This window comes from Stomoxys calcitrans, chromosome 5, assembly GCF_963082655.1.
Source record: "Stomoxys calcitrans chromosome 5, idStoCalc2.1, whole genome shotgun sequence".
In the NCBI taxonomy this organism is placed as follows: domain Eukaryota; kingdom Metazoa; phylum Arthropoda; class Insecta; order Diptera; family Muscidae; genus Stomoxys; species Stomoxys calcitrans.
Window position 1 is genome coordinate 116,964,145 of NC_081556.1, and position 15,951 is coordinate 116,980,095.

The window sequence follows — 15,951 nt, forward strand, 5'->3', positions numbered from 1 at the left end:
ACTCTTTGAAATTCTATGTAGTTCTAGCTGAGGGGTTGAATTGATCATCACCATAGTGAGTTCAGTCGGAGGCCAAAGAAATAACAAAGAAGACCGGATGTGAGACCTCAGATCATTTTCATAGGTTGTACACGAATAAAAGAAATTGGGGGCCACAGTAGAGCAGAGGTTACCATGTCTGCCTGACAAGAACACCAGAAAAATTTTCAGCGGTGGTTATCCTCTCCAAATGCTGTCGAAATTTGTGGGATACTATGCCATGTAAAAACTTCTCCCCAAAGAGGTGTCACATTGCGCACGCCGTTCGGACACTGCTTTAAAGAGGAGGCCCCTTATCGTTGAACTTAAAACTTGAATCGGACAGCACTCATTGATATGTGAGAAGTTTGCTCCGGTTCCTTAATGGAATGTTTATGGGCAAATTTGCATTTCGTCTTGTTCACAAGAAGAAGCAAATCTGAAACTTTCAAAGATCCGGTCTTTGATGGGGCGGAGAAACTGCTGCTTTTTATGGAGGATAAATACCTGGGTGTCATTCTTGACCAGAAATTGAACAGTAAAAGAAACGTGGAGGAGAGAGCCAGAAATTGAACTGGTGAAGAAAAGTAGAAAAGAGAGTCAGACAGATTTTTTGCTCCTGTTCTTAATAGAATGTTCAAGGGCAAACTTGCATTTTCATTATGAAGAATGGAAAACCAAAGATGGGAGTGCACGCCTATCGCTCACGCAACCACGTATATGCCCTCGCTGAATCTTATCGTACCTTCGTCGGAAGCACATCGTCCCATCAGAATACTTATTAGAGATATGTTTCCAAGATTATCAAGATCGCAGAAGAACCGCTCCCCCAGAAAGGAGAACCTGCATCCCCGCAAACCTGGATGTGAGCAAAGCAATATAGTCTCCCCTTCATTGACATCAAAAAAACTCCTGCAGAAGTCATTATGCGGTATTCCCAAGCCCGTCTCCATGCGGCCTATGGCATAAATGCCGGTTATGATCCCAATCAAGGTGTTTACTAACCCCTTTTCGAACACCAGGTACTCCACTGTCCTCCTCCGGTTGATGACAGGCCGGAGCGCCTTAGCGGTTCGGCAACCATCCAGAGAGTCCCATCACGCGACCAACCCTGCACTGGTCATTTCATCTTCTATGCTCAATAGCTCAACAATTGGAATATAGGCAAGACCGGCGGCTGGTTCGCCCGGCGTAGGAACCGATATCAGCATCACATCCTAGACCCGGAGCTTATCCTGCAACTCCAAACAATTGGCCCCACACTTCGACCTCACTGCCCTCGGACTTTTGGAAATCGCATAACAAACGAAGATTTAGCAGCCCCTACCATATCATCTCGCTAGCACCTCAACTCTAACTATTCGCAACTCCAAAGATTTATCTGCACCCGTTTAAAATGACAGACTTTTTACTATTTTTTTTTTTCGATCTTATCCCACTGTGCGACTTGGCATAAATAAGCATATCAAATTACTTTGCTTGTAGCATGATATCAGAATGATTGACGAAACCCCAATTATTTGAAAATGAAGCCGATGATAAATGCGGAAGGGGAAGACCCAAACTCCAGTGGAAATCATGAAAATTTAGCCATGTCCGTCCTTTCGCCGTCCTATACGTCTGTTGAAAACACGTCAGAGTTTAAACTTGATAAGATATCTGCTCGAAATTTGCAACAGCGCCATATCGATTACTATTTGGGTATACAAACCGATGTTCCAATTTCAATTTGTCAGACTTTGAAAGCCCTTGGAAACATTTTTGAAATCTATTGGGTTGCCCAAAAAGTAATTGCGGATTTTTTTAAAAGAAAGTAAATGCATTTTTAATAAAGCTTAGAATGAACTTTCATCAAATATACTTTTTTTACACTTTTTTCTAAAGCAAGCTAAAAGTTACAGCTGATAACTGACAGAAGAAAGAAAGCAATTACAGAGTCACAAGCTGTGAAAAAATTTGTCAACGCCGACTATATGAAAAATCCGCAATTACTTTTTGGGCAACCCTATTTTCTTTGAAAACACAATCTTTTTTTCAGTGTTCCTATCATATTTTCCATGTGCTAATGTTCCATTGTAAATGCCGCAATTGAAGTTGGCTTCGTTGAATTCCTCTGTTTTTCTTTGTTGTGTCAGCCTTTTGCCCATAATTTCCCTTTTGCATTGCAGTTGCTCTATTCAAGTATTCCACGTTGAATGTATAGATCCTGTTGAGGTTTTTTTTTTTTTTTTTTTTTTTGAAGGCAGCTGCAACAACAGCACCCAACATTTGTTGGGTGGTACTTTGTCATCAGGCATCAGCAATGGTGTGATGGTGTTTGCTGCAACTAGCAACAAGGAGCACAAGGACGTTGTTGACAAGGGTAGAGTGGTTGAGAGATGCGAGCCGCAGCAGCAGCATCAGAAGGAGCAAAGAAACCCAGGCAAAGCTGCGCAATTATTTTCCTTTGGCTTTGGTGGCAGATTTGTTTGTTTTGCTGTTGTTAGGAATTCATAATATTTTGTGCCCCAAAGTCAAATTGTTTGTTAAGTCTTTTGTTAAATTGTTGCTTGGCTGGGATAACAAATGCCAGTGCTGGCACACGCCATTGCCGCTGCCGCTGCCACTGCCGCTGCAATGACTACAAATGCTCCTGCTACAGTGGTAGTTGTCCTTAAAGTGTGCATATAAATATAAATTTTTTTGTAATTCTTCTCTTCCTTCCACTTTGTCAGCTCTAAGCAGCAATGGTTGACAAACACTAACGCGTAGCTATGGCGTTGTTAGATGTCAGAAAAAAAATCAACTGCTAAATAAATGCTGCCTTTGTACGTGAAGTGAAAGGCGAAATAGAAACAGGACAAAATACAAAAGAAATCTTTGTGGCTGTTAAGATTATCCTTAGAATGTTGTCTATTTTCCCCACCATACACATCGCAGAGTGTCTTTTTATGTTGCTTGTATTTGTTGTGTTATCCCTTTTGGCAAGGTACAAAAATGATCTGTTGCCACATCAACAAAGCTGCATGGATTCGCGGCAAGTACCCTCTCTCTCTAGTCAACATCTCCTAATAACGTAAATTCCATGGATGCTTTTTATGAAAGAAAATGAAATATTAATTAACCCTTATTTGGCCTTTATAAAATGAGGCGAGTGAATACAGTTTAGGCAAAAATTATTTCAACTGATCCTATAAAGAAAAAAATACGAGGAAAAAGAAAAAACGGGCCACCTTATAGTGACGAGCCTTGCAATTTAAGGACATGGCTTTTCCTTTTTACATGGTGTTCGAACGAAAATGGAGCGATCCGCGGAGCGAATAGAGATTCGGATCATTACCTTGTTGCAGCAAAGTTTCGCACCCGTTTGAACATGGCGAGGAAAGTGCGATCTGACACTGCACGGAAGCCATTGAAAAGCTGCAAACACAACAGCTGGCAGCGGCATACTCCACCCGACTGACCCAACTGCTTGATGAAAGCACTCCTTGTTCCGATGATATAATGGCGCAGTGCGACCATTGCCCACTCCATGGAAAATGCCGCGAAATCCGTACTTGGATGCCGGAATCCTCCTCCAAGAAGCCAAGCCAACCCAAGAATGCGGCATATAAAGCAACCCTACAATCAGTAGCAACGCGCCAGATGAAGGAAAGGTATCGGAACTAAAGGAGAGACGAGAAACGTCTATTCCGTAGAAAGAAAAAGGAAACGGAAAGACGTGAGTGTGAACGAATTGAGATTTACAGGAGTCAGAATGAAGTCCGGAAATTCCACCAAAGAATTAAACATCAAATCGATGGCTTTGGTGCAGACACATCCTCCTGCAGAGACAAAGAAGGAAATCTAGTAACTTACACAGATAACATGCTGAGGATATGGAAAGAACATTTTACCCTACTGCTAGTGTCCGAGGTTGGCGGCGAAGAGGATACCGCGGAACCAATCCCTGATGATGGTATAAAATGTTTACCTCCTAGTCAGAATGAGGTCCAAGTAGCAGTAACCCGACTAAAGAACAACAAGGCAGCAGGAGCCGACGGGTTACCCGCTGAACTATTTAAGACCACATATCCATATATCTGCGCAATCTGGCTAGAAGAACGCATATCCGATGATTGGAACCTCAGCATACTATGTCCCGTACACAAGAGAGGAGACTAGAAGGAATGTGTTAACTACAGAGGAATAAGTCTCCTCCCGATCGCATACTCTCGAGCGTACTGTGTGGAAGATTAAAACCTAAAGTCAATGAGACAATTGGGGCCTATCAATGCGGCTTTAGACCTGGTTAATCCACCCTGGACCAGATATTCACACTGCGCCAAATCCTGGAAACGACCCGAGAAGGACAGGTCAACTTTTAACATCACTTCATTGACTACAAAGCCGCCTTCGATACTCCTTCACGTTCAAAAGTATTTCAAGCCATGTCTGAGTTTGGTATCCCTGTAAAATTAATAAGAGTCTGCAGGATGACACTTGCTGATACGCGTTCCTCAGTAAGAATAGGAAGGAATCTCTCCGAACCAATTTAATACCAAACGAGGTTTGAGACAAGGAGACAGCCTATCGTGTAATCTCTTTAATATCCTGCTGGAGAAGATTTTACCAGATGCAGATGTGAATAGTTATGGCACACTAATCACAAGAGAACATATGCTACTCGCCTATGCCGACGATTTGGATATCATAGATCGGTCAACGGAAGTAGTAACTGCAGCCTTTGAAAGAATCAAAAGAGAGTCAGTGAAAATGGGTCTGGCAGAGTTAATGGAGATAAGACGAAATGTATGGTTTCAACACCCAAGAAGCCTTGCACAACCGAGCAGATAAAGAAAATGATGAAAATTGGGAACCACAACTTTGAGACAGTCAGTAACTTTATCTACCTCGGCACTGTCGTAACCGAAACAAATGACACCAGTTTTGAGATTAAGCGAAGAATAGTACTAGCAAACAGATACTACTTTGGACTAAGTAAGCAGTTTGGAGACAAGGCCACCTCACGACAGACGAAGATTACACTTTACAAGGCACTGATACTCGTGCTGTTATATGGTTCTGAAGCATGGGTTCTGCTGAAAGCAGATGAGGCAGTACTTGGAGTATTTGAGAGAAAGATTCTTCGTAAAATATATGGACCAGAATGCGACGTATGAACCACGAGCTGTATGACGACGATAGCATAGTTACACGCATCAAAATACAACGGCTGCGTTGGCTAGGTTATGTTGTCAGAATGGATGAAGAGGCTCCAGCAAAGTAGTCTTTTGAAGGCAAACATGGTGGTATACGCAAAACGGGAAGACCAATGAAGCCCGATGGGAAGATCAAGTGGTGGGAGACACCTCAAAACTTGGTGTCAGAAATTTTAGAATGAGCGCAGAAGGTCGAGGCGCTTGGAACCCTATTCTACGTTTGGCTAGTGGAACAAGTATACCGTCATAAAGTAAAGTTATGTTCTGTTATGACTTCCAACAACTGTGCCAAGTACTGTACAAAATACCATAAAATTATGCCCTTCAACTAAATTTATTTTGTATAAAATTTAAGAAGAATCCATGGTGGTGGGTATCAAAGATGCGGCCCGGCTGAACTTAGCACGCTTTTACTTGTTTTCTATATTACACTCAAATATACATCTATTCAAAATTTTAGAGCTCTATGTTAACTCTAACTATTTATGGGTACCACATGTATTGAAAGAAATTCATTTAACAAACCGAATCAACGCTTGTGATATGCACCTTAAACGCAATGAATCCGATCCGTTTTTAAAACGAATCATAACTGGAGATGAAAAATGGATAGTTTACAACAACTTTAGTCGAAAACGATCATGGTCCAAGCATGGTAAACCAGCTCAAACCACTTCAAAGGCTGATATCCACCAAAAGAAGGTTATGCTGTCTGTTTGGTGGGATATTTTGAGCTGCTTCCAAGGAACCAAACGATTAATTCGGATGTTTACTGTCAACAATTGGACAAATTGAATACAGCCATCAAGGAGAAGCGACCAGAATTGGTCAATCATAAAGGTGTCATATTCCACCAGGACAACGCTAGACCGCACACATCTTTGGTCACTCGCCAAAAACTGAGTGATCTTGGCTGGGAACTTTTGATGCATCCACCATATAGCCCTGACCTTGCACCATCAGACTACCATTTATTTCGATCTTTGCAGAACTCCTTAAATGGTAAAACTTTCGGCAATGATGAGGCTATAAAATCGCACTTGGTTCAGTTTTTTGCAGATAAAGGCCAGAAGTTCTATGAGCGTGGAATACTAAATTTGCTGCCAGGAAGATGGCAAAAGGTTATCGAACAAAATGGCAATTATATATTTGATTAAAGTTCATTCTAAGTTTTATTAAAAATGCATTTACTTTCATTTAAAAAATCCGCAATTACTTTTGAAGCAACCCAATATTTCTGTTCAACGAATGTACGAAGGATTTCGAAGCAGAAAATAGACACTGGGAGCTCTAAAAGAGGTAGTTAATACAGTGCAAGCAGCACAAGACTCAAGTCACTTTACGGGGCCGATCATATTATAATCGATCCTAGACATGCAGAATGCCATTAACACAGCGTGAGGCGAGCTGATGTAATACAAGCCCTAAAGACGACTTTCCATGAACCTAGGTACTTGAGAAGTATAGTAAAGAAAGACGGAGTTTAATAAATCGAATCAGAATGTGATCCTGAATCGATAGAAATACTTATCAAAATGTCTATCTCTCTTCCGTCTGAGTGGTTCAAACAAATTCACTAAGTTATATTGGGTTGCCCAAAAAGTAATTGGGGATTTTTCATATAGTCGGCGTTGACAAATTTTTTCACAGCTTGTGACTCTGTAATTGCATTCTTTCTTCTGTCAGTTATCAGCTGTTACTTTTAGCTTGTTTTAGAAAAAAAAGTGTAAAAAAGGTATATTTGATTAAAGTTCATTCTAAGTTTTATTAAAAATGCATTTACTTTCTTTTAAAAAATCCGCAATTACTTTTTGGGCAACCCAATAATATCCTGTACCACAGTAGCGGTGCAGAGTGCCTTTTATGGAGGTAAGACCCAAAATCGTTAAATCGATCTATATGGCAGCTATGTCAAAACATGAAGAATGATAAGCACAGACAGACGAATGTGGCTATATCGCAGCTATGTTTAAATATGTAGCATGATAACCACTGATGGAGGGGCGAGTGGGCGTGCAAACAGATAGACGGCTATATTATCCCAGAATTTTATGACAATCAAATATTTACAAACCTTATGAACCCGAAAAGGGATGTCTCGATGTGTTGCAAAATGGATTAACCCCTCGGTGAGGTTTGCAGATTGTCTTAAAGATAGTATTTCCTATTCTTTGTGCCAAGACTGTTAATCACAGCTATCTTCCTCTCTTCTTTCATACATTAGCCCCCTACATAAACCCTTTCAAATGCACCTACAGTAACTGTTTGTGTGGAACAGACACATGTTTAGAGCCCACAGTGAATACGTTTATCATTGGCTTAAATGTAATATTTTCATTTCTTCACCTTACACAGCGCCATAGAAAATTTTGCTTTCTTTTCTTCTCTATCCCTCCTTTAGAATGTTGCTGTTATTACATAGAAATTACGTTTCAAATCTTTGTTCGACTGTCTCACCGCATTTGCATGCAGGTGAAATGCTTTCAAAGCATGAATAATCTCACTTTTCATTGAGGTTACATAGCCCCGGGGGGAAGGCAGCCATGCATCGAGCAGCCAAGATGAAGTGTTCCGCCATGGACAGTCATTTGGTAGGGAAAAACGGTTTTTTGCGAAACAAGTGTAGAATATCTACGTAAATGAAGGCAATTACTTTTCATCATTTTGTTGACTTTAGTTTCATTTTAAATGGAAATTCCCCATTAGTTCTTGTCTGTTCTTTGGATTTGTACCCACACATTTTAATAGAGTATTTTATGCCTGATATAAGACTAAAAGAAAGGGTAATTGTCGGAAAATATTTGTTTAAGCTTCAATCTCTTCTTATAGTAGGAAACGCTTATGAAACAAAAAAAAAATAGGAAAGGAGAATGTTTGAAAGGGTCTACAAACACGTAAAGCAGTCCATGCTAGCATGCTTTAGAATAATATTGACATTTTTTGCGAGAACATGGCATTAAGAAAAAGAGAATATATTCCCAAATTGACGACTGCAGTTTTTCGACCTTATATCACGAAATCGGAACATATTTGGATACAGCTGTCATATATATCGATCTCTCGATCTAATGCCATGAACTCAAAAAGGCTTTATTTGTTACCCGATTTCAACAAAATCCAGAGCAGTGAGTTTGTTTGGACTCCACAGCATTCTTGTTTGATATGGTGGATGACATGGTTAGACATAGACTTATCTCTCTCAGGTGGAGAGCAGGAGGCTTAAAAAAAAACAAGAGAGAGAATACGGCAGAGGGCTGGGCTGGATATCGTGAGACTCTTGAGAAGTTTCAGAAGTGGACGAGGAAGGCGAAGATAAGTTCCTGGACAAAATTCTATGAAGAATTGGTAAGCACTAGTTTGGAATCTGGGTTGCGCAAAGTGCTCTCAAAAGATCCTAGCAGGTCAAGCTCCCTGAGAAGGGAGGACAGAACTAACACCGAGAGTGATCAGGAGACAATGGAACTTTTGAGGGAGATGCATTTTCCGGGCGGCCAGGCGCAAGCGATCAAGATATTGCAATACCTACATATTCGGCCTAAGCCGATGACCTCATCAGGGACATTGTTGACGAGGAGATGATAATGTGGACTGGCCACATTATCATCTCCTCATTTTCCACCATTTAAATCTGCCGGACCTGACGGTATTGTTTCGGCACTTTTGCAGGAATCCCACGGTCTGAAAGAGAGGTCAGGTGGTCTTTATCACCAAGAAGGAAAAAATAGACTACATCATGCCGAAGAATTATAGACCCATCATTCTCTCATCATTTACACTCAAACTGGAAAGAAGAGCAGAACTGAAGGTGAGAGAGAGATTGACGCCGGAGAACTTCAGTGGGCACGAAAGGTCGACGAAGAGGACCATTCACGAAGTGGTACGAGAGGTCCAAATATCTCGCTGGCATAAGAAGTGCAATGCGGCAACATTTTTGGATACTGAGGGGCTTTCGCAAGGAAAAGAGTACTAAAACCACCCATTCATAAGGGAAAGATTACTAAAAATACCCATTCCCAAGGAAAAGAGTACTAAAACTACCTATTCCCAAAGGAAAGAGTACCAAAACAACCCTTTCCCAATGGAAAGAGTACGAAAACAACACTTTCCCAAGAAAAAAAGTACTAAAGCGATGCTTTCCCAGGGCAAAGAGTACTAAAACTACCCATTCCCAAAGGCACTCAAACTAAAATTCCCCAACGAAAATGTACACAAACTACCCTTTCTCAAGAGAAAGGGCTTTTTGTCAAAAGGAAAGAACACTTTCCTTTCCCAAGGAAAAGAGTGCAAACACTACCCTGTCCCAAGGAAAAGCGAACTTACACTACCCGTTCCCAAGAAAAAGGGTACTAACACTACGCTTTCCCACGGAGAAGAGTACAAAAACTTCCCTTTCCCAAGGAAAAGAGTAATAAAACTATCATTTTGTATTAAAAATAGTACTAAAACTACCTTTTTCCAAGTGAAAGAGTACGAAACCCACCCTCTTCGAAGAGAAAGAGTGCTAAAACCACCTTTTCCAATGAAGAGAGTGTTAAAGCTACCCTTTCCCAAGGAAGAGAGTACTTAAACTACCCTTTCCTAAGGAAAAGTGTTCTAAAACCACCCCCACCCAAGAGAAAGAGTACTAAAACTACCCTTTCGCAAGGGAAATAGTTTTAAAACTGCCTTTTCATAAAGGAAAAATCACTGAAACTGCCTTACCCCAGGGGAAAAAGCAGTGAAACCACCCTTTGCCAAGGGAAACAGAACTAAAACTACCCTTTCTCGAGGGAAAGAATACTAACCCTTCCCTTTTCTAAGGGAAATAGTACTAAAACTGCACTTTCCCAAAGAAAAGAGGATTAAAGCAACCTTTTTCCAAGGGAGGGAGTACTAAAACTACCCTTTTCCAAAGAAAAGAGTACTAAAACTATCCTTTCCTAAGGGAATTAGTACTAAAACTACCCTTTCTCGACTACTCAGACTACCCTTTTCCAAGGGGAGTAACACTAAAACTTCCATTTCCCAAAGGAAGTAGTTCTAAAACTGACCTTTCCCAAGAGAAAAATCACCGACACTGCCTTTCTCAAGGGAAAAAGCACTGAAACCACCCTTTCCCAAGGGAAATAGAACTAAAACTACCCTTTCTCAAGGGAAAAAGTACTAACCCTTCCCTTTTCCCAAGGGAAAGAGTCCAAACACTACAATTTCCCAAAGGAAAGAATACTAAAACTATCCTTCTCTAAGAGAAAGAGTACTAAAACTACCCTTTCCTAAGAGAAAGAGTAATAAAACTACCGTTCCCCAAGGGAAAGAGTACTAAAACTTCCCTTTCCGAAGGAAAAGAGTACTAAAACTACCCTTTCCCAAGGGAAAGAATGCTATAACTACCTTTTCTCAAGGGAAAGAGTACTAAAGCAACCCTTTTGCAAGGGAAAGAGCGCTTTAACTACCCTTTCTCGCGGGAAAGAGTACTAAAACTACGCTTTTCCAAGTGAAAGAGTACTACAACTACCCTTTTCCAAGTGAAAGAGTACTACAACTACCCTTTCCCGAGGGAAAGAGTACTAAAAAAATCTTTACCCAAGGGAAAGAGTAATAAAACTTCCCTTTCTGAAGGAAAAGAGTACTATAACCACCCTTTCCCAAGGGAAATAGTACAAAAACCACCCTTTCCCAAAGAAAAGAGTACTAAAACTACCCTTTCCCGAGGGAAAGAGTAATAAAACTACCCCTTTCAAAGGAAAAGAGTTCTAAAACTATCCTTTCCCAAGGAAAGAGTACTAAAACTACCCTTTCCCAAGGGAAAGAGTGCTATAACTACCATTTCTCATGGTAAAGAGTACCAAAACTACCCTTCCCATAGGAAAGAGTACTAAAACTACCCTTTTCCAAGTGAAAGAGTATTAAAACTTCCCTTTCCGAAGGAAAAGAGTACTAAAATTACCCTTTCCCAAGAAAAGAGTACCAAAACTACCCTTCCCATAGGAAAAAGAACTAAAACTACCCTTTCCCAAGGTAAAGGGTTCTAAAACTACCTTGTCACAAGGGAAACAGTGCTAAATATAAACTTTCATAAGGCAAAGAGTCCTAAAACTACAATTGTCCAAAGGAGAGAGTACCAAAACTACCCTTTCGCAAGGGGAAGAATGCCAAAACTACCCTTTTCAAGGGAATCATTACTAAAATATTCGAAGAGAAAAGTACTAAACTAATCACAGCACTGGACCAAACAGTATGGCTTAGCTCAAGGTCTTGGGTTCAAAGACATGAGGTCGAGGTGTGAATCATATTGTTTGAAGATCCTGGATAGGCTTCGAATCCACGAAGTGTCGTTAATATGGGTCCTTGACATGAAGGGATTCCACGGAATGAAGCGACGACTATCACAAGAGGGCTTCATCTGTGTAGGAAGAACCAGTCACAGGTCTTGCCTACACACCTTTTGTCGAGTTACTTAACACAATAGATGAGATGGCCACAGCGGGGTCGATGGAGAAATGGGATTTTGCGGTTGGTTCCCGGACCGCGAAGGCGCTATGGCCCGTCATCGACCGGAGGAGAACGAAAGAGTTATTGGCGTTCGATAAGAGGTCACTGAGCACATTTACAGGGGTCTTAAGCAGACATTGTGCAATAGGCCACATGGCGGCTCGCATGGGAATACGGCACAATAATCAATCAAGCACTTGCTGTGTTCTAGATCTACAAAACGCAGGCTCTGCTTTCAAGGGAGACGGCTCCTTCGCAATCTGGGGATCTTGCTAAGGGTACCTCTGGGGGTTTCTTGAATTTTATGGACGAAACGGGATGGTTTCGACGGATGGTGTGATAAAATCCGGCGAAGCTACGTGCTCGCCTGAGGTATAGGCGTGTCACCCCCGCTCTGGTGCTCAATTCTTCCTTTTCTTTTATTATACCCTTCACCATAGAATGGGGGTTTACTAATCGACTCATTCCGCTTATAAAACCTCGAAATATTTTTCTGGAACCAATATCGTCTCGACATTCTAGGTCGTTCTAGCCATGCCCGTTCGTCCGTCTGTCCACCCGTCTGTGAATTTTAGAATAGCGGTCGAACGGGTGAAGCTAGCTACCTGAAATTTTGCCAACATACTTTTATTTGACATCCATCCATCCATCCGCGCCAAGTATAATTTAAGTCAGTCCATAACCTATTTGGCTTCCATATAAATCGATCTCCCAAAGGAGTTTCATGGGCCTCTAGCATATCCAATTCTAACCCAATTTAGCTGAAATGTTGCACAGTTGCTATGATTGCTACTCGTGCCAAGTACGGTCACAATCGGTTCATAACGTGATATGGCTTTCATATAAGCCCCAAATGTATTTGACTAAAATTTTGCACAATGAGTTCTTCTACGACCACAAACATTTGTGACAAGTATGGTCTGAATCTGTCCCTAACCTGATATAGCTCCCATATAAACCGATTTCCTGAATGTACTTCTTGTACACTCCAAGAACGAAGAATTCTTATCCGCTTTAACTAAAATTTTGCACAATGGCTTCCTTTATGGCCCACCACATTCGTGCCTAGTATTGTCAGAATCGATTCCTAACCATACAAAACTCCTATATAAGCCGATCTCCCGAATGTACTTTTTGAGTCCCTAGAATATGAAATTTTTACCAGAAGTTTTGCACATTATCTACAACTATGACCTCCAATAGTCGTGACAAGTATAGTCAGAATCCTAAGAACACTAAGACAAATCGAGCAACAAATTTGTTAAATGCAATGGAGAACACATAAAAAGGAGGAGGGTATAAGGTAATAGGAGGCCACTGTAGCGCAGAGGTTAGAATGTCCGCCTATAACGCTGAAGGCCTGGGTTCGAATCCTAGCGAGACCATCAGAAAAAAATTTTCATCGGTGGTTTTCCCCTCCTAATGCTGGCAACATTTGTGAGGTACTATGCCATGTAAAACTTCTCTCCAAAGAGGTGTCGCACTGCGGCACGCCGTTCGGACTCGGCTATAAAACGGAGGCCCCTTGTCATTGAGCTTAAACTTGAATCGGACTGCACTCATTGATATATGAGAAGTTTGTGGAATGTTCATGGGCAAAATTTGCAATAAGGTAATAGAGGGTATATAAGATTCGACCCGGACGAACTCAGCACGCTTTTATTTGTCCGTCTATATGGATAGGGTCAGAGGTCTCACAATGGTGAACTCAACAACCTAGACCTATCTCTCGAATATACTTCTTGTGTCCATACAAGGATCATATGACTACGACGATATTTAGGTAAGAGTACTAAGACTACTTCTTTTTAAGGGGAGATAATAAAACTACCTTTTCCAAAGGAAAAGAGTACTAAAACTAGCATATACAAAATGGAGAAGGGGAGAAGGTTATATAATATCCCTCCGACCGAACTTAGCACGCTTTTGCTTTTTCGTGTATAACATCTGGATATGGTCCTATTTCTCACAATGGGCCAAACTGTCCTCCAAGTGAACTCACCTTTGGTGGACAACTCATTCAACCTAACCTGGACTTATCTCTCGAATAAACTTCTCGGGTTCATAAAGGGTTCGTGTGATTTCGACGATATATGGGTATGATCAATATCTGCGATGGTAAATATCCAAAGTTAACCCCGGCCAAGTAATTGTGTTTTCAATTGCTTAGCTCCGTAATTGTACTTTTAAACGAACACTTATTCTAAGACAATGATTTGCTTTATTTAAAATTTGCCTCCATTCCTTTCTTAGTACCTTTCAAATGAGTCGTTTGTCAAAACATTCCTTCATAGTAAAGATGTAATGAAATCATTCTTTTCAACTTACCCACGGTTCGTTGCATTCATTTGTCTTGATTTGAAGCCAAATGTCTATGTCCTTTTGTTCCAACTTAACTTTAGTCTCATTACTTTGGCTTTTGTAGTGCGCTTCCAAATAATTGTAAAAGTCAAACGAGGAAAAAACTGAAAAAAAAGTAAAAGAAATTGAAAAGTTTTCAAATAAAAATTCATAATAGAATTGAGAAATTAATCTTGAATTTGAAAGAAAGCTAAAATTAAGGCATCCTTGCCAAAAATAGCCAAGAAAAAAAACTCAAACCAACTCCAAAAAGTTCTATGCAATGAGATATCTTTGCGAATGACAGAGATAGAGAGACTCGAACATTGCCGGATTGCCATCTGCAAAACGAGATTTTGTCTTAAGTGAATGAATAATACGCTTGACTTGCGATGTTTCTTAGAATGAATTGCTATGCAAAATTATTTGAAATATTAAAGAAAATCGCTAAATGGAAGATAATTTCAATGTGTAGGACTATTATGTGCCTTTGGCGTTTTATAAAATGAATAGCACTGAGTTTGTTTTTCAAGGTTTCTTAAGGCCTTGAACTTCTAACCAGAGTGGAAAAGTGGATAATTTAAAGACGTTTATACCGTTACAAAGCATTTTTAAACAAGAAACAAGTAAGGAAAGGCAAAAGTCGGCTGGAGGTGACTATATAATACCCTACGCCTGCCCTATAAGTGAAAGTTGTTCAATACTATGCTGTGCCTAATGCTGAACCGATTTTGATGGACTTTGGCATAGATTCTCAGATGAATAATTCAATAATCAGTGCCATATTTCAAGCATATCAGTTCAAAATTTTAATTAGTGCAATAGAGGGATATATATATAAGTCCTACATATATGTTTATCTGAACCGATTTTAATAAAATTCACTAAAAGTGTCAACAGAGAATGATGTGTGCGAATTTTCATGAAGACCGTGCCAAATTTTGAGAAAATCGGTTGATAAATGCGCTGTCAAAGGCTATAGAAATGGTAACCAAGCGATAAATATATGGGAGCTATATCTAAATCGGCACCGATTTTCTATGAAATTCATCAGTAATGTTGAAAGTCACAAGAAAATCCTTCGTGCCAAATTTCATGAAGATTTTTTGTTTTTATGGTGGGAAAATGCCTTCATGATGGCCGTCGCACTTTGGAGATACTCAGGTCAAAGAAAAGAGTTCTTGATGCGATATCAATGAAAAAGCAACTGCTATATGGGGAGGGCATCTGGCAGCAGGACACTGAGACTTATAGCCTGATTGCAACAAGGGAATCCGTAGGCCGTAGGTTCGAAATGGGGCTTGAATACGAGGATAGTTCATTGGCTATACAGGAGCGTGAGTAGACCAATACATACTTACGCCTCAGAAGTTTGGTGGACTACTATGGAGAAAAGTGCAACGTTGAGACCATACAACAGGTTCAGAGAACATGTTGTCTTGGCATAGGCGGAGCGATGAGGACCACGCCCACTAGGGCACTGAGAACTATTCTGGATATCCCACCCATTGAAATACAGATCAAATGTGAAGCAGCTATGAGAATTAAGGCGATGAGAGACCGGATTGAGGATGAGAGCAGCTCATACCATCGAAGTATAATCGAGGCGGCGATAGGAAACCTAGAAGGAAGGGAAGAGGTTTTCGATGGGATACCTGAGACGACACATGAGGTCGAGTGCGAAGCACTGCTGTCTTGGACTGACGAAACCCTAGTATTGCCAACTGGAAGATTACGTAACACGGATGGATCAAAGCTAGGGGACAGGTTGGACTTGGGAGTCTACATTGAGAATCCAGGGACGAAGATCTGTTTTAGACTGTCTAACCACAATACGGCCTTGCAGGCGGAGATCCGAGCAATCTCGGAATGCGTGAAGTGGTGTGGTGCTAACGCACCACAGTGTGAAAATCTTTTCGGACAGTAAAATGGGCATAAGGGC

The 15,951-nt window shown here is 40.8% G+C and overlaps 1 protein-coding gene across 1 annotated transcript in view; it reads right to left on the reverse strand.

Moving 5' to 3' along the window:
- LOC106093039 (odorant receptor 7a) overlaps window positions 1-15,951 on the reverse strand; it is a 206,372-nt gene that overhangs the window by 162,532 nt on the left and 27,889 nt on the right. Inside the window, exon 2 of the mRNA XM_059370349.1 lies at window positions 13,998-14,134. Within this exon, the coding sequence (XP_059226332.1) occupies window positions 13,998-14,017 (20 nt within the window). The 5' untranslated portion in view covers window positions 14,018-14,134. The remainder of the gene's footprint in view (window positions 1-13,997; window positions 14,135-15,951) is intronic.